This window comes from Marmota marmota, unplaced genomic scaffold, assembly GCF_001458135.2.
Source record: "Marmota marmota marmota unplaced genomic scaffold, marMar, whole genome shotgun sequence".
NCBI lineage: Eukaryota > Metazoa > Chordata > Mammalia > Rodentia > Sciuridae > Marmota > Marmota marmota.
In genome coordinates, this window is record NW_026000221.1 from 27,200,305 (window position 1) to 27,224,532 (window position 24,228).

A 24,228-nucleotide genomic window follows, 5' to 3' on the forward strand; every position below is an offset into this window, starting at 1 on the left:
GGTAAACACTCCCCCCTCCACACACACACACACACACACACACACACACACACACACACCGTCCAAACAAAAATCCCACCAAAAGATGAAAGTGGCTGTCTCAAGAGGAGAGTGTGCGGAAAGGGCCTGGGGGTTGGGGGGAAGCTTTTAGAACCATTTGGCTTTAAATTAGGACAAAACTGAAAACTGAAAACTCACCCTGCTTGGGCCCAGCCCAACTCCAGGCGCACCTCTACCTGCTTGTGTCTCCAACACACCGGCTCTGGCAGGCTTGGTCCAGTGTCTCCTTTCATCTCTGCCCACCTCCGGGGGAGATAGCTTGAGTATGTAAACTTGGTCTGTGACAGCACATTTTTCTTGGGAAAAAAAATTTTTTTTTCTTCTTTTTGTAGTACTGAGGATTGAACCCAAGGGCACTCTAAACCACATTTCTAGACCTTTCTGAGACGGGGTCTTGCTAAATTGTTGAGCCTCAGTGTCCCAAGTAGCTGGGATTACAGGTGTTTGCCACCATTCTGGTGGTATTGGGCATTGAACCCGAGGGGGGATTTACCACTGAATTGTATTCCCATCCCTTTTTTTTTTTTTTTTTTTTATCTTTGGAGACAGGGTCTTGCTAAGTTACTAAGGCTGTCTTCAAACTTGTGATTCTCCTGCCTCTGCCTTCTGAATCTTTGGGATTACAGGTGTGAGCCACCCTGACAGGCTTGAATTAAGTTTTGAAAAATAAAGACTCATGGTATTATGCACCTTGAGACTGCTTTGAGTATGCTCATGCAAAGCCATATGCATGAAGCTACACACCGAGTGATATAAATGCAAAATGGTTTGCAACCTAAATTGAGCAATAACTCTTTAAAAAACCTGACATGTAAACAGTCCAATTTACACTTTCAATAAGCCTCTCCCTTCGTTTCAATGTTGACTTTAAACATGAATAGCTTTCTCTCTATTCATGTATGTATGCTTTGGATGGATCCTATTGAGCAAAATTTTAATTCCACATTTTCAAAACAGGAGTTGGTTACTTGCCTTAAACACACACACACACACAAGCAAGATGCAGTGGCATATGCTGGTAATCCCAGGGACCCAGCACAGGGGGATTGCAAGTTAGAGGTCAGCCTCAGCAATTTGACAGGGCCCTGCTTCAAAAATTCAAAGATGAATGAAAGGCAACAGTGGCCTGGGGAGGCAGCTCAGTAGCAGAGCACTCGAGTGCAAGCCCTGGGTTCAGTCCCCACTATAATAAATAATACATAAAATGAAAACTAAAAGGAGCTGAGGATGTAGCTCAGGGGTAGAATGCTTGCCTCACATGTGCAGGCCCCAGACTTCAATCCCCGGTACCACAAAACAAACAAACAAAAAGCCACACACATACAATTAGTCAACTTACAATAAAAATATTTTGAATCAAATTTCCAACCCCCCCTGCCCACTTTTGCTTCATCCCAAATGGATTATTTCAGATTGCTAGTTTATTTAGACTTTTAAATGGTTTTCCTAGACAAGAAAGAAATATTAAGTGTTTTATGTAAAAAGGTGAAATGTTCCCAACTTACAAGTCAAAGAAGCCTGGCACACTGGCCGTGCCTGTCATCCCTGTTACTTGGGAGACTGAGGCAGGAGGATCACAAGTGCAAGGTCAGCCCCAGCAATGTAGCAAGACCCTGTCTCAAAATAAAAAATAAAAAGGGCTGGGGATGTAGCTCAGTGATACGGAACCCCTGGGTTCCATTCCTAGTATTGCAAAAAAGAAAAAAAAAAAAAGTCAAAGAAGTTGCATTCCTAAGCTAAAGTGGTAACTCTAGAACATTTCATAATAGACTTCTAAATGCCAATTACAGCAGAAATTCTATAATCACACGAGAACCTAACAAAGTTATTCCAAGGAAAACATCTTTAAAAAATACTGCTGTGCTAAGGCTTGGAGAGATGGCTGTCTGGATTCCCCACAGCTAGCTTTCATCCTCTTAACAACTTTTTCCATCAGATTTCCCCAACAAAACCGGAGGCCCTTTTCTGCCTTCTCTACCCTAAGCAACTGACCCTCCCCCATAGCCCCAGCTCTCTCTACTCACCATGCGATCCCTTCCACTTAAAGACAGAGAACTTAAGTTTTAGGAGTTTTAAAGGTTGCTGCTGCAATTACCGGAGGGTTTTAAAATAAAAAACGATGGAGTTTTTAATGGGTGGGTGATGGAAAACGGTCAAAGTAATGGATATTTTTTCATCAGTTTTGCCAAGGGCAAAGTTTTCCAAAAAGTGGAAATATAGAAAAACAGGGCACTGTCTCAGATGAGCACATTGCAACACTGAACTTCTAGCAAATAAAATTAAAAGAGGAAACACTTCTCAAAGCAACTCATGATATTCACCTAAAAGAATGTAAAACTAGGGGGAATTTTTTTCTTAGTAAACTTGATTCAGAAGGAAATTCCATCATATGGCAATGTTTTATAAAATCCCAATCTAAGGTATACCGACAACTACTGGCCATTAGTTTATTCATCTTGGGGATCTGACATGTAAATTTCCCAAAGCAACCTGCAAACAAAAGTCATCGTAACAGAAAGGAAACAGATGGGTGGTGTACTAACATCCAAAGACTCTTTCTATGGCCTGGGATTTTCAAATTACTACTTCATGACAGAGGAGAAAATGCACCCCACCCCCAAAACTTATATATGCACACAAAAAAATTAGGACACATCGCAAAATATAAAAATGCCTGACTCTGGGGCCTTAAGTAGAATTGGGAAGTTTAAGGCAACTGAATTCTTTTTAGACATTTACCTATTATTTACATTTCTTCTCAGTGGAACATACATTCACTAGATCTAACCAGATGGACAAAACTGTCCCTGTCACCTACTATGCAAGGAACTTCTGGGATGCTACTGAAAAAGGAGGGAGCGCATGATTTCAGGGATTCTGGGAGCACTTCCAGTTTGATGTTCGAGAGAGAGGAAAACAGGACCTGGAGTGGGCAGTTCTCTGTGTGCTACTGAGCTACTTCCTCCTAAATGGACAACCTGGAGGCTAACCATTCAGTATTCCACCACTCTGAGGGGTCCCAGCAGGGCACCACCAACCAGTCCCAGGCAGAGGACTACTGATTCTTCTCCCTTTGGTATTCTGAAAACATGCGTTCAGTGGCCCACTCTCGTTCTTAACCCCGCTTCTCTAGTTGCAAAGAACCGTCTTTATTATGCTATGCAATCTGTGCAGCTTGTTGCTCCAACAACCCAAGGTTAAAGTGATCAGTTTCCTGGTGCAGCAGGCAAGGATAAAGTGGGCTGCTGGGCTGGGTCGTGGCTCAGTGGCTGAGCGCTTGCTAGCGTGTGTGAGGCACTGGGTTCGATCCTCAGCATCGCATATAAATAAATAAAGGTCCATCGACAACTGAACATATATATATGGGTTGGCATTTGCAAATAACCAAATTCTGTGGGGTCAGCATCTATGGCTGTGAGGAGACCAAAGTGGTTTCAGTCTAGGACAAGGCAGCAGGAGAACAGCATTCTGAAGTAGCTCTTCACTTCATGAGGATGAAAACCAGGCTTGAAATCATTAGGGGACCCACAGAAATACTATATATACTAGAAAACCTCTACTTCTGAAAGGGCTGAATTACAAAAAAAAAAAAAAAAAAGAAAGAAAGAAAAAAGCCATTTGGATTTTATATAAAGGCTCATACGAGAGGTTCTGAAGATAAATGAAAGCACAAAGCCTTTATTAAATTGCAGATTATGAATAATAAACCCAATGGTAAGCATGGGGGTGGGGGTCAGATGTGCATAGAAATGCAATTTATAAAAATTTCAAGGCAAACAATTGACATCTTTGAAGACACTGTAGTTAGCTTATACAAAAAAGCTTCCAGGTGTGCAATTCATTCATAGTTTTCAGAACTGGTGCCCAGTGATATGACCTCAGGAAATGTCGAGATTTCATAAATCATTTGTATCAAATCTCTCTCTCTGGTAAACTCCTTAGTGCCTCTGCAGCGGTAACTGGACAAGACTGGTAAGGTTTCGAGATGATTCAAACCTCCAGCACCTCACAGGAATCCGAATTTCTTAACACAGAAGGCAATGCTAATCAAGGAAGGAAATAAATAAAAGGTTATTAAAAACACTGACTTCACCAAACTTTCTATATACACTTATCTATTGTATGTACCACTAAAAAAAAAAATGTTTATGCCAATAGCCCTTCTCACTTTATGTCCAGAAACTACAGCAGCTACCTCACTTTTCACCTTAATGCCTAGGTTTAAGACAGTGCTGTTTGCTAGTCCGTAAGGTATGAACATCTGTACAACAGCAGGGCTTTAAAAGAAAAATTAGCTTCTGCAAATTTCAATATATAAAAATCAGGATCTCAAAATTAAGTTTAGGGATAAACAATATTATGATAAACTATAATTACACATAAAAGGTACCAATGAAATGACCTATGGAACAACTATGAATAGGACGGATCCCAAATTGAAAGGTGAAGATGAACTGAAACTCAAAGAATGTGGCTGACAAGCCGTCATCCCGCTCTCCTTCAAAGAGATGGGTGACTAAACCCTGGGAGGCAAGTACCCTTCACCAGTACTGGCTTTAGAGACTGCTTCCTCAAGTCCTTCTGGACCTCACCCGCCGGTCCCAACGCTCAGGTCAAGACCAGCTTGGTTTACTCCATCACCTCTCAGTGGTACTATTTGTGTTTTGTTTCCATACCATCTTTAAGATAAAACAAAGTCGCTAAGGAAAAAAAAAATCCTCCAGACTGTGTCCTTAGCAGAGCCCGTCCCATTATCAAACTTCACAGAAGTCTAGGCAGGGAAAGGCAGTTAAGGGTCCCCAAACTCCAAAGGTTCAAGTTAAAATGTAAAAATAAACATGATGTGCAGATACCAATACAAACTTCCACCAAGACACCCAGCTGAGTGAATATCTGATGTCCACGTTATCGTCTGTTCTTACTGATATGGTCAACATGTCTGCTCAGGAAACCCAGGAGACGCCTCCAACTTAAAATAACTAAAGCGGATGCACTATCTCCATCTGTCTGCTTCCACCTCTTTCTAAGTGTTATCTCTCAGGCTAGCAGACCATGGGTTAGGTTAAACACTAAGTAGAAAATGTCAAGACCAAGCACAATAGCAATCCCCTCACCCCCAAGATACAGTAAAACAGTGTTAACTATTATTTGTTAACAAGACTGTCCTTAAATATTTAATCCTGAATACTATAGCTCGGCAGGCTTCTAAAGCAATTTTTCTGGCTAATAATTTTGTCAACAATTTGTACATATATTTAGCTCAATTATTTTTGATCCACGCTAACAAAAAACCAAGTTGCTTAATGTGAGGGGTCAAGACAGTCCATGAGAAGAGAGGGTCAAGAAAAAAAGCGTTGGAGTATGTCAAGTTCTCAAGCCAGGCGAAAAAATTCCACAGTGAAATCTGGCTTTTTTCTGAACTATGCGAAGGATCAAGGAGCATATTAAATGTGCTCTTTACCATTTAATCCACCCGTAAATGTTTTGACAAAATAGCAGGCAGCTAGTCTCATGGTTTAGAAGAGGCAAGATGAAAACTTCCAAGGAACTGCATACACAAATCTTTGATCCCAATTTAATAGTACATTAAACAATTCACTAGATGAACTATACCACTGATGAAAATTACTATAAAGAGTAACTATTAAACATAACTTTCCTACTCTATTAAGTTTAACAGAGCCTTTTATAGAATACTCACAAAATACTGTCTGTAGATGTTGCTCTCTACCTATTGAAACAGTTTCATTAGCCAGGAGACTAAGAATAGATGGATAAGAATAAATCCATCTGATCATTAACATTTCAATATCCATCACAGCAGAACTGAGACTTTCTTCTTTAACAGTTTACCATTTAATCTTTGAAAAATTAATTGTGAAGCAGCAATTCCCTTGCAACAGTCTTAAAGTGACTAAAACATGAAATCAACAACATGCTAGAATTAAAGGAATCCATCAGTTTTGACCTGGAGATCAATATTAAATACCAGCAAAACTTACCATAAGACCTTATAACGGGCATTTCTAGCAGTTGCTACAGAACAAACTGGTGACTACATCTCCTGTCCTTGGGGAAGTCCATTCAATGAAAACAAGCCACAGCCACAGGTCCTGTGCTTCACGGACTCATGCTGTCCTCTGACCTGCCTATCATTTTTGAAAACCCCAAACACCAGTCCACAGGTTTAGGCAAACACAATTCGCACTTACCCCTACACGGGGGAGGAAATGCCAAGAAAACACATGGTGCTACAAGACTCCAGAGCCCATGTTCTGCCCTGTGGAGACGTTCCCCAGGAATGAGAGGAGCCCAATCAAATACCCTCAGATGTTAACAAGAGGCTCAAAAAACAAGTAAACATACTTGAAATAGGACAAAAACGGAGCACGATCAACTGAAGACCGGAGGCCCCACGTGTAAAGACTGCAGATTCTACAGGTGGAAGCCAGACTCGGCACAAGGGCAACACTGCCAACCAAAGCAGAGACCAGGCACCACCACAGACACCGAGAGCTGGAGAGGAAGTGCATTACCTTTAGCATCAGAAACTCAGGTTTTGAACTGACACCCCTCAGACCCATCAGCGCATCTACAAACCAGTCTTTACATGTCTCTTAGGACTGGGTACACATTCGTGACCTCCAGAGAAATGTCACCACCTTGAGGTAGAATTTGTGAAGTCCGCTTCTACAACTACTAGGCAAAGGAGGGTTATGATGCATGGATATGGATGGACTGTAATAGTTACATGACACATTTCTGATAATATCACAAGATCTTTGTCGAAAAGCGTTAAAACTCAAAAGAAATAGGACAGGAGTCAAATACAGAGATGAAATGTACAAAACAAATGAGCAGGCAAACTAAAAGTTCTTGAAAGTATTTTACTTCAGATTGAAAAATGAACAGTTTCCACACTGCTCATTCAAGATACACAGTATTCACGAATACAATGCTGGTCATTTGAGGAAATGTATACACACCTCAATTTCTCCTTCATGCTTTTTTCTTTTAGAAAGATACTGTTTACCAAAAAGAAACTTCAGCAGTACAGGAAAAACTATTTTCCCAATAAATTTACGAAAACCTAAGATTCCCAATGGAATCAAGATTATCTTCCCGCTACCACCACCTTAATATAATCACATGCTTATTGGAACACTAATAGTCGCACCCTACAAGTACATTTACTTTCAACAATGAGGGTGATTCTTTAAAAAAAAAAAGACTTCAGTGTGGTAAATGTAACAAGGATCTCTGCAAGTATTAAGTGTCTGAAATAGGCAGCTAATACTGGATTTAATATTATTTTATAAATAATTGTTCCCTTAGCGGTAAACATAAGTCTACACATTCACAATAGTCCTACAAAATAAATACTGTGATTATGCACAATATGTTATGACAAACTAGTTTCAAAAAACAAAAGCTCGACATCTTGATAAAAATTCAGATCAGAATAAAATGTGACTCTAAAATTTAAAACATTGTCAAAATAACATCACATTTAAAATCTTCCACAGTTTACACAAGTACTATGAGTTTCCAGTTTTGGAACATATTTTTCCTTTGTGAATTAAAATACGAACATATTGAAAATTGTTAATTTCAGTGATGACATCAGTTTTGGTCTTACTTTAGCATTATTTTCTTTATAAAAAGTTGCACTAAGTGTCCATTAATGGTCTGATTGGTCTTCAATATTTCATAAATGTATATAAAAGAAATTCCTAAAAGCCAATAGTACTTTATATGTATATATATATATAAAAGAATCTCTTCTCTGAAATGGCCATATTTAACAGAGCCACGCACACTGATGCTAACAGAAGAGCTTTCGCCTTGGAAGAAAACATTTTCAGAAATGTCACTTACATTCTATTATATTAAATATCCCCAACTGAGTTTCAAACCCAACAGGTGATGAATAACAGAATTATACATCTCATTTGCACTCAAAAGCTGACCACAACCAAAATTTACAGTATGATTTAAAACAAGCCAATGTTTAAAAAAGTTTTAATTAAAGATAACAATTCCATGAAAGGAGAGGATAAAGAATGGGATGACAAGAAGTATTTGGTCTTAATAAGGCAATACAAAATAGATCCATTATCAAAGACCATTTAATTTTTAAAGATCGACAATACCAAAAGCATAAAGTGGAGTATAAGAAAATAGTTTTTTATAAGTATGATTTAATTAAAGCTGTTTACAGTTATTCTCTCCCACAGTAGTTAAGCATGAGTTTAAAAGAATAAGAGATGAGGAACGCAAGCACACGGAGCACACAGGGTCAGAGGGCCAGCATGCAAAGTCTGTGGAGCTCGAGGTTCGCTGCGACAGGAGCAAGAGGAGAGAGGCAGACGGGCGGCCCAGTTTCCTACTAGGAAGAAGTGGGGAGGGCAGGGGAGGAAAGAGAGAGAGATAGAAAGACTGCAAAGGAAACAAACACAAAGTCATGTAATTGCCAATTGCCCAAAATGACAGCACTATAGAAAACAGTTGCAATTCTCAGAGATGACTAGAGATTTTTCAGTGTTTACACAAAAGTACATAGTACATTTTTTTTTCTTTTCTTTTTTTTTTCTTTTTTTTTTTTTTTTTACAAAATAAAATAAACATCATTTGCCACCATAAACCTTTTCTTTAGAGAGGAAAAAATTTCGCAGCAGGGCACAAGGGTTCTATTAAGTCATTTTCAATGCTGAGGAAAACAAACTGAGTAATAGAACTAATCACTTCCCTATATATGGATGTCAAGATGACAATTCAGATTATTCTTCAAACTAATCCTGAGAAGAAATCTGTTTACAATTCAAACAGTAATGTTATGTAAAAAGTATTAACAAATCCACTATTACAAATATCAATTTCCTATATGGTCTTCTATATATACACACACAATAAAATGGTAAATATATGCAAAAATATTAAAAAAAAAAAACATGCACAGTTCACTTTCCCCTTTGGAATCTGGACTTCCTATAAGATACTTTGTTTGCCTTCCCACCCATCCTCTGACATTGTTTTCTGTTTCTATCACCCTACCCACACTGAATACTATTCCCTATAACTCTGCATAAAGCCAATGAGAAATATATTTATTTTACATTCAAGCTTTAAATCTTAAAATGACCCTGTTGTAGCATATGACTTATCAAATAAGCAGCCTTTTTTTTTTCCCCCTTTTTTGCTTGCTTTTGTTTTTGCAGTTGTCAGTCTTCATGATCCATTCCGTGGCGAGCTGGGAAAAAACGCAGTTGCTAAATCAATGTCTGAACAGTGTGAGGCTCCTGCGTCTCCCAGGAGTCCCTATGCAACTGTCCTGAGCATGAGATCATTGCACACAGAAGACAGTCCATCGCACAGCGCCGACTATCTACAAAGGTCTGAGAGGGGCGCGTCCCTCTTGTGTTTCCTCTTTTTGCCATGGTAATACTGATTATTGGATTTGCCTTGATGCTGTTTGTTTGTCATCAAGGAACCATGGCTTGTTTGAGTTGTACCTTGGAAGCCTTTGCTGGAAGAACGGAAGAGCCTTGCTGATCCATGCTGCAGAAAAAGAAAGCGGTCAAAGAGACATCAGTGTTGTGGGTCAGCAAACCTGCATCCTGAGGGTGCCCTCTGCACTAGAAACTGGTTGGCTAGAGTGACCATGCTGACCACTGACTTAGCTAGCAGGCAGAAAAAGAGGGCTGACCACAGGGGCTAACTCCTTTGAGCTCTAAAACTCTTACATTATTTTTAAAATGGAAATATTGAAATGCTAGGCCACTATCTCGTCTTCCCGACAGTGTTTTCTCAAGGAACCTGCCAGGTCACATGCCACACTCTAGGCGGTAGTACTGGAAGGTGGCCCTGGACAGGCACAACTGCACAGGCCGACTGAGGACATCAGCATGGCAGCCGCTCCCTTCCTGCTCTCCTTACCTGTGACTTTCTCTATCAGCCCTGTCACCTTATCACTGTGACTCAATGAGCTTGGGTTTGGTGCGTGTGGTTCAGGCTGTGGCGTTAAGTGGATTTAGCAGGTCTAATCAGACAGGAGGTGACTGACAAGCCAGTGATCTCTGCTACCAAGAGGCCTATCCCCAGGGTTCCAGCTGCACTGAGAGAGGGTAAGAAGGCCTTGGACCAGAGCCCAATACCAATGGCTTGCATTCTCCCTCACTCAGACTCATTACTCATGGTTAATGATAATTGTAGGCAACCAAAAACTCACAGCATCTCGGTGGCCTACTTCAGTCAACTGACCCTCATGCCTCACAGCTGCTTGATGTGGGTCAATGTAGGCAGCAAGGTGCCGAACATTATCAAAGGCTACGTCACCTCCAGGTATGCACACCGCTGCCATGGAGCCACACCAAAACTGTTCGGGTGAGTTTAATTTCAAGTACAACTAAAACCTTTCTGTAACTTGATCCTCTGTGTGTGTGTGTGTGTGTGTGTGTGTATGTGTATGTGTGTTTTGGGGAGGCTGGGGGTGGAGTAGGGAGTGGAACCCAGGGCTTCAAGAATGCTTAAGCACATACTTTACCACTGAGCTACCTCCCCCAGCCCTGATGCAATTTTTTATGCTGAAACTGTCATAAGGTGGGTTGGCTAGAAATGTCTTAGGGACCAGTTACTAGGTTCCCACCAAGATGGATGCTACAATGTCTCATAAATGGCCTCAGAATGTCCCATTACTAGAAATATCACCATGCTTTGGAATCTCTTGGAACAAAACAGGTTTTCTCTTTAACCCAGAGTTTCAAACCCAGGATAACCATTATTCACACAAAAGAAATTCTAACTACTCTGTATTGGACACGAACAATTGAAAACACAAATTCCACACACCTGGGATTTGTTGGTACTGTTGGATGTGTTAGTGGTTTGGGTGCTCTGCATTTTCCCAACTGCCTGAGAGGACTCCAAGGACACATCTTGTGACCCTACTCGGTTCCCAGTAGACGGCCGGCAAAGCAGCTGTTTCGGGGTTTTGCATGGTGTCGCATCAGAATCCTAACACAAGCCACACAGGTTATAATGTGATGAAATAGTAATGTACGTACTCAATATTCAGAAATGGGAACAATTTCAGCCAAGTACTCATCAGAATAAACTGAAACATTCGGGAGTTAAGGAGGTACAATGAGGAACTTACAAAATGAAGTGATTAAGTTTTCCTCCCAATATTTTAGAGTGACTCAGTTTACCACAGGGCTTCCTATATCGTCAAGTTCACTGCCCACATCAGATTTGTTAACAGTCTGTGAAGGAGCTCACAGAGGTTGCAGTGGATCTGAGTGAGTTTTCACCTACAGAAAATGTGTCATGGTACCCTGGGGAAAGAGCATGGTAAGGAGCAAGGGACCTAGGTCCCAGTTCTGGCTCAATATCTTCAATTAAATACAAGATGGTGAATTAGGAGTCCATGATGACAGATTCCTCCAACCCAATGTGCTGGGGGTGCAGCCCTACCACAGGAGCAGGCTCAGCCCCGTCTGATCCTGGACTGACTGGGTCATGACTGTCTTGCCCTTCACCCTGGAGCACTGCCCAGCATTTCAGTCATGGTGTCTCAGTCCCTAACGCTCCATCTCAAGGTTGTCTCTGCTCCTGTCCTCAATCCCCTCATGCCCGTGTCTGAGGTGTCTAGCTCAGCATTCTGCCCTCCAGAGCACTGCTCCGGGATCCAGCAAGGCACAGAGAATCTGCACACAAACAGGTAGGTCTCCATAAAGACATGTGGTCATCGGTCACAACACAAAATTAACGTCCCCTACGTTTTTACATTTCTTTTTTTCACACTCCTAATAATATCAAAATTCAAATAATAGGAAAATCCATTTTAAATGTGAAGTAAATTTAAATTCACCTTGATAAAGAAAATTAACTTTGATGTAATTGACACTTAAAAGTCAAACAGGACAGAGATAAAATATTAGAGGCTGGGAAAGAGGAATTAGGAGGAACTACCAACAGTACAGAGGTTCTTTCTGGGGTGAAGAAAATATTCTTCAACTAGAGACTGGTGATGGCTGTATAACATTGTGAATACATTTAAAAACGCTGAATTTATACATTTAATTTTAAGTGGTAAAATTTATGAAGTGTAAATCATATCTCCTTCTTTAAAAATCCAATCAGGAAGCTCAAAAACATTATTCTACATGAAAGAAGCCTTACAAAAAAGAGTGTATGTTGCATGATTTCATTTATATGAAATTATGGAACAAGCAAAACTAATCTATGGTATTAGAAAAACCATTGTAGTGGTTCCCTCTGAGGGTAGGATTGCAGGCTGATTAGCAAGTGTCTCCCTGGGGTGGTGGCAACGTTTTATACCTTGTTAGTATTTAGGGTTACAAATGTGAATGCATTTGATAAAAATTCAGTGCAATTAGGGATTCCCTTTATGTCAATTTTATAGCAAAAGAAAAAACTACAACAAATATTTAAGTCTACTTAATAAATATACATTACAGAAGTTTGAAAGAAGCATACAGAGGCCTGTAATCTGCTTTCAGATAGATCAAAGAATAAGACCAATTAGTGGATAGCAGGATGGATGGATGTAGGTCTATGATAGCAAGTCAGATGTTAATGGTGGAATCTGCCGGGTGTGGTGGCGCACACCTGTAATTCCAGTGGCTTGGGAGGCTGAGGCAGGAGGATTGCGAGCTCAAAGCCAGCCTCAGCAAAAGTGAGGTGCTAATAAACTCAATGAGATCCTGTCTCTAAATAATATAAAAAATAAGGCTGGGGATGTGGCTCAGTGGTCTAGTGCCCCTGAGTTCAATAATCCACAATGCCTGCCCCCCCAAATGTTAATGGTAGAATCTAGTGGTGGATACAGAGACTTCACTAAAATTCTCTTTTGTTCTACGTATAAAAAAGGTTGAGAAAAAGGTTGAGTGTGAAAGTTGCTAAAATTTCCCAGTAACAGAAAAGGAAGCAGCCTTAGCCCTCTGGTCAGAGTGAACCCGATGTCAGAGAACATGTAAGCACTGAAGTTTCCAAGGGCCAAATCTTTTATACTTACAACGTCACTAGAGCTGGACTGCGTGGCAGAAGAGGAGGACACTGGACCTGATGAAGAGTTTGAAGAGTGTTTACTAAGAGATTCCGAAGTTTTACTTCTACATTTTCCAAGGGCTTCATTTTCTTCAGACAGATTATTATTACATTTATCTAACTGCTGAGTATCTACTATCAAGGTAACACCATTTCCTGAAAGAGTGGCAAAAGATTGGAAAACGTTTCTACCCATTAAAAACACACAACACAGAAAAACCTCTAAGACTCGGTCAATCAATCAATGAAAACATTCTTACCATTACACGAAGGCTCAGGCCTGTTCTGCAAGCCCCACTGTTTTGATATCCAATCTCTGTATGTGGCGACTTCATCCGTTACTCTAATTATTCTACCTAATATACTGCATGTGTTTGAAAAAAAGAAGGGGGGGTACATTAATTTGAAAATAAGAAGTCACAACCAATTTTGACACAATGGGCTGATCTGAGTTAAACTTTTACCTCTCTGTTTCGTTGTTAGGATAGTACTTTGCTATTGGCGATACAGCATGACTCAAAACAACGTAGGCATAATCAAAGGCCTGTTTCACTTGCATGGCCCCATACGAACTCCTTCCAACATCATTACCTTTAAAAGAAATGAATATGAAAAGCAGTAAGCTTGACTACTGCTTCATGTGAAGCCTACTTTTGGGAGGGCAAGGGCAACAGTTATCCACCCAGAAACTGAGTTGTCAGTTGCTCCCGTAGTTCCCTAATCTCTGAACGTGGAGTCTGCCCTTTATCATGATGTATAAAGTGTCCAAGAAGGACTCTCCTCTCATACCTGCAAAGGAAAGAGCTGCCTATTCTCCCCTAGGAGTGAAACCAAGCTAAAACAGAAATACTTGTGGGTTTGGGGGTTTTACTAGCTATGTACATATTTCTCATGCTAAATTGTGAGGTCCTAAAAAGGAAGATCTGTCTTACTGGGGGGAAAAAAAATTTTTTTTTTGGGGGGGGGGGGACAAGGGAAGGAAACTAGGGGGGTTTAACCACTGAGCCACATCTCCAGCCCTTTTTACTTTTCATTTTGAAACAGGGTCTCACTAAGGTCCTAGGGCCTCAATAAATTGCTGAGGCTGGCTTTGAATTTGCTATCCTCCTGCCTCAGCCTCCAGAGTCGCTGGGATTATAGGCATGCACCACCATGCCCAGCTTACTTTGTGCGGAGAAGGCTTCCATTCTGTATTTCCTCAATAAACAAACACATAGAACTATTAATGTTTATAGAACACCTCAATAAACCATAAAAGGGCTCTTAGGCAATTATAGTAGCTCTTCATTCCTTTTCCTGACTCATAGATTCAAAGTTGCAAATTCAAGCAAATGACTAAAACACTTCCACTAAAACCCAATAATGCAGAATCTAAATATTCTACAATTGCATCAGGAAAAGATATTGCCTAGAAAAAGTAAGATAAAAGCAAACAAATATAACCAATTATTTTTTGTTCACTTTTAAGCCAACGCAAAACTGGAAAAAGCATAGGGGAACTGAAGAGAAAAAGCAGTAGTCCAAAAGACAGTCTCCCTGAACCATGAGCCTGGAGGTGTACTACCACCAAGCTCGTGCCTCTGAGGACATCACAATCGTCCTTACTGTCCTGGCCGAGAGCTGCTGCAGTCACCAGCAGGAAGAACCAAGAAAAGGAAACATGGCTGCCAAACTGGAGCTGCACACCCCTACCCGACAGGGAACCCCTACAGGTCCTGGGTTTCAAGGGTCAAAAGGATTCCATCCCCAGTCATCTGAAGTCTGCAAGGTGTTTCACTAGGGGGGTGTTCTGTTTATTTCAGTATGTTTGCTGATAAAATATTTTGGGGAAAAAAATGACAACAGACGTCATCCTGCATTTGGCATCCACAGAAAGGCTAAGAGCACACAATGCCTGACAATGCCCTCTCTCTGAACACCCACAAATTTACCTAATTTTAATACCTGGTTGTAAAGGGTCTTCAATATAAAGCATTGATGGCCGGTAGCCATCCAGCATATTTTTCTGTACTTCATCTTTGGCCACATATGAACCACCATCCTTTATCCGGATGCCAGTCTTTAAATAATTGAAGTGTCGTCCATATAATTCAAAAAATTCTATTAAGAGAACACCATAGTTTGTATTGGGGATGCAAGCATCTTCCCTGGGATGTAACTAAAAAGAGAAAAGAAAAAAAAAAAAAAGGAAGAAATTATTTTGAATTTTCTCTCAATTATCAGGGAGGGGTCGACATCCTAATTTCTGTAAGCAGTATTATTATAATTTGGGTTTAACATAAAAGTCAACAAATACAGTAATAAATGGCTGAACTGCTGTCACAGACAACACTATAAAACAATCCCATGGGCGCAAAACTGGTGGGGTACAATTTGCCAGGCTGAATTCTGCCCCAGGAGGCTAACAAGGCTGCGTGCCCCTCCCCACATTGGGGAGGTCACTGTGACTCACAGCAGAGCCTGCGGCTGGTAGCAGCACCACAGACGCACCCGACTCAGCTCTAACTCATCCACCCACAGAGCAGGTCTCCACCCCAGCTAAACTAGATCAGGTGCGTGGAAGGCATCCTTATTTTTGGCATGTGTCCTATCGTTTGCAGTTATGGAAACCAGACTACACCTCTGCATGGCAAACACCGCAGCGAAAAGTCTCAGAGCTATTACAACATATGGGATTGAAAACAACAAATACTCTCCCCGGGAATTTTTAAATACTTATCTGCTAAATTATAAAAGGTCCAGTTTAAGGGAAAAGTCATAAGTAATCAAGAAAAGCATTCAAATAAAGCTTGATTTAAATTTTTTCCTGAAATGTTTTCTCAGCTGACTTATTTTTTATTTGTACACTCGCACAGCACACCCATGTGACTTACCTGAAGGAAACTGACTGCCATTAAAAAGAGACTATAAGAACCAATTCCACCTGTAAATACTTCATTAAGGTCCCTCTGTAATAAGAATTGTTTCAATACTAAAACCAAGTATGGCAATACAGGATATTTCTGAAAAATAAATAAAATAATATTTTCAATGAATTCTGTATCAGTAATAGCTCTTGGCAACTAGCAGGGGCATAAACAACTGGTCCTTACATTATAAAATTTGGTAGAGATATACAATATACTTAAGTTTCTGTTTTAAAGTTAAGCAATTTTTTAAAAAAAGTAAGCCATTAAAAACTAAAACACAGTAACATAAATAATGGCACCCATGTACCCACTAAGGATGGAAACACTAACAGTATACATTTGATGATGCTCACTATGACCATGAGCATAATATTCATTTGTGAACACATAACATAAATAGTACAAGAACAAAGTCTCTCGACATCTTAAAGCACCAAATCAGTGGAATTTGAAAGAACTACTTTTCTAAGAACTACTGTGAAACCATCTATGGCGGTTTAAAGGTCCTTAAAATCATTCTGTGACAACCCTAGAGCAGGAACAGCCTTGCTGCTGTTTCCCTGTGGCCAGTGAGCTCTCCTGTCCACTCCACAGGGAACGGGCACGTGAGAGCTGGTGAAGATGCAGAGCAGCGAGGCCGTCTCCGGCTCACGCACTATACAATGCTCTCTACAAGCCAGGCCCTCGCCTGGGACACGGAGGGCAATAAAGCAGGCCAAACATATGGAAAGATGCCATTCCTATTAGAGAAATTTCTATCCCCTTCTTTATTCTTTGTTTTTTGCTTTGGGTTCTTGTTTTTGGTACTGGGAAATAAACTCAGGGTGCTAAATTACAGAGCTACATCCCCAGTCCTTTTGGTTTTATTTTTGCCTTTTTTGGGGGGGTCCTTTTTATTTTGAGACAAGGTCTCACTAAGTTGTGGAGGCTGGTCTTGAACTTATCAAATCTCCTGTCTTAGCCTCCCAAATTGCTGGGATTATAGGTGAGATGTCTCGCCCAGCTTTACTTTTATCTTTGTTATGGACTTTCTACAGTGAACACAACAGGTTCCTTAAGAAAGTTAAAAGTTTATACTTTTCCAAATCATCAAAATAGCAAGTATGAAAAAGAACAACAAAAACATGGAGAAATAAACCAAAATCCCAATGACTTGGGAGGCTACGGCAGGAAAATCACAAGTTCGAAGCCAGACTCGGCAATTTAGTTAAAGTCTCAGTACCACAAAATAAGAAGGAAAAAAGGAGAGACAGAGAGAGAGAGAAATAAGCATTTGTAAACATTATGGTTGACATCAGGGTAGATCCAGGTTTATAAAGTCTCCAGCTGATGGCTAAGTATATAAAATGTTCTGAGGACAATGTTGCAAATTCTTCCCTATTTTGAAAGAAAATAACAAAACACGAACAAGTTATAATTACTTCAAGATAAAGTAAGGAAAACTGTAGGCACCACCTTAGAGGTGACTTGGAAATTAAAACAGAGAAAAGACTCCCTAGGGAGGTTCTTAATCTAAAATCTGAGATTAAAAACTGACAGCGGTCAATCATGCAGCATGATCTCAGCCCTCACGTCCCTATGCGTAAGGATCCAGAGCACAGTATTTCTTCAAAAGCATTCTAAACCCTTAATTCTTACTTGAGGTCACATTATAATTACAGATCATTACAAGCAGATTCAAGGAAAGCAAAACAGGTACACAGAAAAGGGAAAAACATTTGTCAGCAACACACATATAAAAACAGCTTGGCTGGGCTAAGAGTAGCACTCACCTAGCATGCTCGGGCCGGTGGCCACTCCCAGCAATGGCGGGGCGGGGGCTGGGGGTTTGGCAAAGAACAGCAGAATACAACACCACAACCACAACAGAAAAAATTACATTTACATTTCCTGACAGTTTCATCATACAGACACGACAGAGCCTCTGACCTTGGTAAAATCTTTGATGAGGTCTGCTGCTCTCACGCCATTCTGGACATTAAAGCTGATATCAACTTTCACTTCAGTAAAAGAATCTGTTAATTTAATAATAGGTACCTGGAAAGAGAAAAAGCAAAGGTTGAAATTCTAGACCCAAATTAAAAGACAAAACCAGGGAATGGTTCGTGTCTACCCTTCTCAAGAAGACACAAAACACTGAGTGTTCTGAACACTATGCACCACAATTAACTTCTACAGATACTTTACAGTATATATTCAGCAATTAACTTATACAATATATATATTAAGAATGTGTTTTGGTATCCAACTTTAGTTATTAATTTATTATTTACTGCATATATTTAAGGTGTGTAATAGTGACTGTTTTTGAGATACACCTATTTTGTGTGTGTGGTACTGGGGGGGGTGAGTTAAAGCCAGGGTCACTCTAATACTGAGCCCAACCCCTCTTTCTAAATTGTATCTTGAGACGGGATAAGACAGGCTTGCCTTGAACTTACAACCCTCTTGCCTCAGCTACTGGCAATTGAACCCAGAGCTTTGCACGGGCTAGGCACGTGTTCTACCGCAGAGCTACATCCCTAGCCTTTTTTTTACATTTTATTATGAGACAGGGTCTTACTAAGCTACCCAGCCTGGCCTCAAACTTTTGATGTTCCTGCCTCAGTCTCCTGAGCAGCTGGAATTATAGGTATGTGCCATTATGCGTAATACCACATCAATTCATATAGTTATATTAACTGGCATATAGTTGCACTGAGAATTTTGAAATCATATAAAATCTCAATATTATATATACTTTGGAGAACAATTTCCAACTAACTATAAGATTAAAAATTATCCAAACATTTCATATCACCAAACTATTTCTCATCAGAAAACCACTAGGTTCTTCAGTCATACACAAATAGCCCATAAAGCCACCTAACAGGAAAAGAATATAAAATGTAAGGATTATTCTCAAATAAAAACTGATCAGATGACTTATGTGAGGTATTATGAGCTCTCAAAATAATACCATTTTCCCCATGCGTTAGAAAACTTGGGCCAGGCCCAGCAAACTCAGAGGCTGAGGCAGGAGGACTACAAATTCAAGTCAGTCTGGGGGTGTAGCTCAGAGATAGAGCATCCTTGGATTTACTCCCCAGTACTGCAAAAGAGAAAACTTGGGCCAGCAAACTTGTATACAGAATTGGGTCTCCAAATTAACTTTTTCGATGAAAACTATGATCAAAGAAAACCTAGTAGGCAAAAACCAAAAAAAAAAAAAAAAAAAATTTCTAACACAGATATATTTGTTTCTACATTTGAGTTTCCATGAAAGTTCTTTAATGGTCACTCCAGCTGAGGTTAAAATATAATCTGATTTAGAAAACGTCAAGCATATACATTTTTCAACGACACAATAGAATGGCAACATCTGTGTGACTATAAACTGCTTAACAGAAATCCACATTTTTATTATACTTTTAAAAAACTCTATAGTATTATGTATGAAGACGTTGGGTTATTTCTTAAATGCGTAGCCAGAGTAAGGCAACTTGTTTCACAAACAGAACACTGTTCATGTACAAGCAGCGAGACATTCAAAAAATCAAAAAACCACTGACTCACAGTCCGACTGTGTTCACAAACACTGAAGCTTCATGTCAACAAACAGAGGTGTGAAGAACTTACAGTCGCTTTGTCTAGAACTTTCACCGAATCCTCATCTGCAACTTTGTGTTTCCGAAGGGCTTCCTCCAGGGTCCAGAGGGGTAGGTTTTCCCACTTCCCAAACACCACAAGATCGATGTCACTAAACACAGAGAACACATGCGAAAGAGTTGAGGAAGCAAGAAACAGTGCCTGTTTTACATCAGATCACACTCCCAGACTCCTAGACTCCACGTCCCTTTCTGCCCAATGAAGACCAAGTGTGGCGATGATGGGTTTCAATCCCTGCACAGAACACAGGCCTCAGGAATGGTGATTTTGAAAGAAGTAAAACTCAAAAATGCTAGTTAATGTTTCTTTTTTATAAAGGTTTCTGGTCCTAAAGACTTAGCTATCTAGATGAGATTAACTGTGACTTAAAACATATTAAATGCAGCCAGGCATGGTGGCACGCGCCTATAATCCCAGCAGCTTTTGAGACGCTGAGAAAGGAGGGTCACAAGTGTGGCCTCAGCAAAAGTGAGGCCCTAAGCAACTCAGTGAGACCCTGTCTCGAAATGAAATACAAAACAGGGCTGGGGATGAGGCTCAGTGGTTGAGTGCCCCCGAGTTCAATCCCCAGTACCCCAAAAATAAATAACAACAACAAACAAGTTGAAGAGCAGTGTCTGGCTTGTACTGTTTGTGTAAACACACAAATGTCTCTGGAAGGGCATTTAAGAAACTGGTATCAGGGATGTTCCAAAGAGAACCTGGGCAGAAGCAGGAGTGTGCCTTTTCTAAATCTGAATTATGAAATGTACTACCTATTCCTAAAATTCAATAATTTAGAATGACTTTTTGGCTTTTGCTGAAGCTTAGAGCTTAAACAAGGAAAAATACTAAAGACCTTGAATTTGAATGTTTTACGTACAGCTTGTGTAGGGCAAGGACAGCACTGGAAAGAATGAAAACGGCTAGGACATTCCCGCTTTAGCACATTTTAAGAGTTGGGAGAAAGTGAACCAAATCAAGCTCAATCAAAAGACACAATGGAATAGCCAGGTGCACTGGCCTACTCCTATAACTCCAGCTACCTGGGAGGCCGAAGCAGGAGAATTGCAAGTCTGAAGCCAGCCTGGGCAATTTAGCAAGACCCTGTCTCAAAATAAAGTAGAAAGAGGTGGAAACATGACTCGGTGGTAGGGTGCTCATGGGTGCAATCCCCAGACACACAACACTATAGAATGTTTTCCTTGGTAAAGACCATGTCTTTTAATTCTTAAGAGAGCAAGGACACACTGCTTCAGAGAAATATCACCATTCTCAAAAAGGGGTCCTCCCAGGCTACGAGTCAAGAGAGCCCTCCTTAGAAAAGACTGAAATGGAACAAGGGTCCTAAAGGGGCCAAGACTTCCTCAGAGTTTTGTAGCCTCGTTGTCTGGGTCAGGATGCTGAAACCACATCTAGCTGCATGATTTCTTCACTGAAAAAAGAGAGACCTCACATAGTATATCCAGTTCCACGCTATAATCATGACACTACTACAGTGGAGACGTCCTGGGGCTGGGCAATTCTCTGCAGGGTGGTCAAATTCTAAAACTAGTAACTAATTGATTCTACTGCTACATGTTCCCTTTTATATTTCTCTGCATCATTTCAGTCTGGATAAGATGATCTGAAGTAACATTCTACTTTAAGGTAATGTAAATCCAGGTAAATGAATTTCTATTTCATATATCTCACTGTCTTGTTCTATTCTCACACATGCAATAGACAAAATGCACATACTCTATAAAAATGTATAATCCCTTGAAAGCTTCACAAACGTACTAACCTAGTAGGTAAATACAGGCCAGTTTTAAAACTTCCAAATATCTGGACCTGGAACAGAAAAAGAAGTACATTAAGGTATCAGCTATGGCACCAAGTTGTGGAGTCATGCAGGTCTTGGCTACCCTCTACTGGTACTTTTTAGTACTACAAAAGCATTTTTTTCTAACCACACTTCAAAAAGTAGGGACTCTGTACCTCACAGGCAGACATTCAGAATACAATTTAAATATATCAGGTTCAAATATGAAACATATAGACCAAACATTTCAAAAGCAATATTCAGGTCACTATGTTCCCTTATAATTCAAGCACAATCACAAATCCTTAATTTTTGTTCTCTAAGCAGGAGTTTTCTCATAGATCACTATTAGTCAGACTACTCCAAGTACAAGACAAGCACTGGCTTACAGACCTCTCCACAGAGAAAAATCTGCGCTGTGGCCGAAAACCTGGGCACATTCTATCTCAACTTATGGAGAATGGTGGAACTCAGGCAGGTATACATATGCATATAACTGCAATACAGGATAAACAGGGGGAAAAGAAGCTCTGCTTCTGAGGTGAGATAGACCTGGGAAGTCAGTCATAGCCTCATGTTCCTCTCTGGGGGAAAAAAAAAATTAAATAAGTAAATAAATGAAAAGGGCTAGGCACAGTGGTGCACACCTGTAATCCTAGGTACTTAGGAGGCAAAAGCAGGAGGCCCAAAAGTTTGAGGTCAAGCTAGGTAACTTAGCAAGACCCTGTCTCAAAATAAAACTTTAAAAAGGGCTGGGTGTGTAGCTCAGTGGTAGAGTGCTTGCCTAGAATGTGTAAGGCCCTGGGTTAGATCCCCAGTACTGAAGTGGGGGTTTAGAAAAAAAAAAAAACACCCTCAAACAACAAAATGTCAACGATAAAATCTGCCACCTCAGAAGGATAAGGCTCAATTCAGATCAGGGTTTCTCAACCTCAGCTGTGGTATGTTGAGCTGCCTCTCTGGTCTCTACCCACTAGATGTCAGTAGTGCCTCCCAAGTTGTGATAACCAAAAATGTCTAGACACTGCCAAAGGCCCCTGGGGAGCAGAATCAGCCCAGCTGAGAGTCAGATCATACAAGAAGAAGTAATAATGCTGCATATAGTAGCTGCTCAATAAAACACTAGTGTCTTCCCTTTACCTACAGTGTTGTACTTAAAAATTAAAACTCTTTTGTTTTGCTAAATGACATTAACATAAGGGATTCTTATGCTAGATTTAAAAAATAACATAAATTACTTTTAAAAAAAATTTTTTGGGGGGGTTGATGGGCCTTTATTTTATTCATTTAGTTATATGTAGTGCTGAGAATCAAACCCAGTGCCTTGCACATGTGAGGCAAGCACTCTACCACTGAGCCACGATCCCAGCCCATAAATTACTTTTTTTAAGGTACAAAATTGTGGACTAAGTTCTTAAGTCCTACAGAGTAAAGTATTAACTTAATATCAATAACAAAAAACACAAATAAGTAAAGAAGAAATCCTGGGCAAATATTTTGCTGAGTGGGGACAGATGTGGGACAAAGATACCAATTTCAAGAGCGGCAGGGCCAGGCATGGCGGCACATGCCTGTAATCCCAGAGACTTGGGAGGCTGAGGCTGGAGGCTAGCTTGGACAATTTAAGGAGACCCTGTCTCAAAACTTAAAAAAATTAAAAGGGCTGGTGATGTAGCTCAGGGGTAAAGTGCTCCTTGAGTTCAATCCTTAGTATCATGAGGGGGTGGGGGGACAGACCTGGGCTATGCACTCCCCCCAAAAAAGAACTTCAAGTGACAAATTCCTACATGACCTTTTCATTCATCTATAAACAATTACAATGTTTATGCTGGCAGGTTGGAACAAAATAGCAATGAGGTTTTAATAAATCACATGCAATAACAAATTACTATAATAAGGTTACACTTGTCTTCTCCTTACACTTAATGATTCCTAAATTTAGTTCTCCTTTAGTAGTTATTAACTAGCACCAAAGGAAAAAAAATTAAGGCAGGCATCTGAGTCAATGAACATAATTACCAAGCCCCAAATTTTAAAGGCTGAAAATTATTTGCCTTTAAAATTTAATTAGACCCTAACTCTTACAAAAGCACTCACACTGTACGTGGGGGTCTTTGCCTGAGATGCCAACAGGTAAGCTTCCACCCGAGGACAGGGACCCTACCCTAAGCCCCAGTGGCCCCATGGGGGACTCACGTCAGCGCTGGGCCAGAGCTCCTTGATCACACTCTCGATCCTGCTCACCACCTCCATCCGCATCTTCTCCTCCTCGGGCCTCGGAGACATGTATTCATAAAAATCACTGATTTCTTCATGCAGACTGAAGAGAAAAGCAGAAAAAATATGAGCAGGCCAATCTAATGAGAGAACAGTTTCTTAAGTAATTTTCTCTAATTAAACCTTACAAGATAATTCAGTTGATGACCTTACAGTCATTGATTTTTACCTTAATTTTAATGTTATATCTCATCTTAGGTAAAATCGAAATGTACAGAATTTAATCAAAAAGCCAAAATAATTAAATAAAATAAAAACTTCCTGTGTAGAACCCTTGCTGGCTGCTGGTGACTTTAAAGAAGGGGAACCACCAGAGCAGGCCCTGCTCTCGGCCTGCAAACTTGCCATCCAGCTGCCGAAGCTGGGGGAGGGAAGCGAGCGTCCTGCCTGGGGGGCTGCCCCTCCTGCTCTGCCGGCCATGCTCGTCTCCTCGTGGATGAAGCATCCAATGACCGAGACAACCAGTGGACATCAGCCGCATCT

The 24,228-nt window shown here is 40.4% G+C and overlaps 1 protein-coding gene across 2 annotated transcripts; it reads right to left on the reverse strand.

Annotated features, from left to right (window-relative positions):
- Positions 1–9,248: 9,248 nt before the first annotated feature.
- On the reverse strand, positions 9,249–23,864 carry Tent4b (terminal nucleotidyltransferase 4B). Of its 2 annotated transcripts, none has more exons than XM_015488757.2 (11): positions 23,665–23,864; positions 21,451–21,497; positions 19,656–19,776; positions 17,967–18,074; positions 16,002–16,130; positions 15,073–15,286; positions 13,593–13,719; positions 13,389–13,492; positions 13,097–13,143; positions 10,909–11,073; positions 9,249–9,618 (listed from the first exon to the last, which is right to left on the reverse strand). In XM_015488757.2, the coding sequence occupies exons 1-11, from the start codon at positions 23,752–23,754 to the stop codon at positions 9,442–9,444; spliced, it is 1,329 nt and encodes a 442-aa protein (XP_015344243.1). In that variant the 5' UTR covers positions 23,755–23,864; the 3' UTR covers positions 9,249–9,441. The 2 variants fall into 2 exon arrangements, with proteins under 2 accessions (XP_015344243.1, XP_015344242.1); XM_015488756.2 differs by having other exon boundaries at positions 13,097–13,284; positions 23,665–23,859.
- Positions 23,865–24,228: the final 364 nt, after the last annotated feature.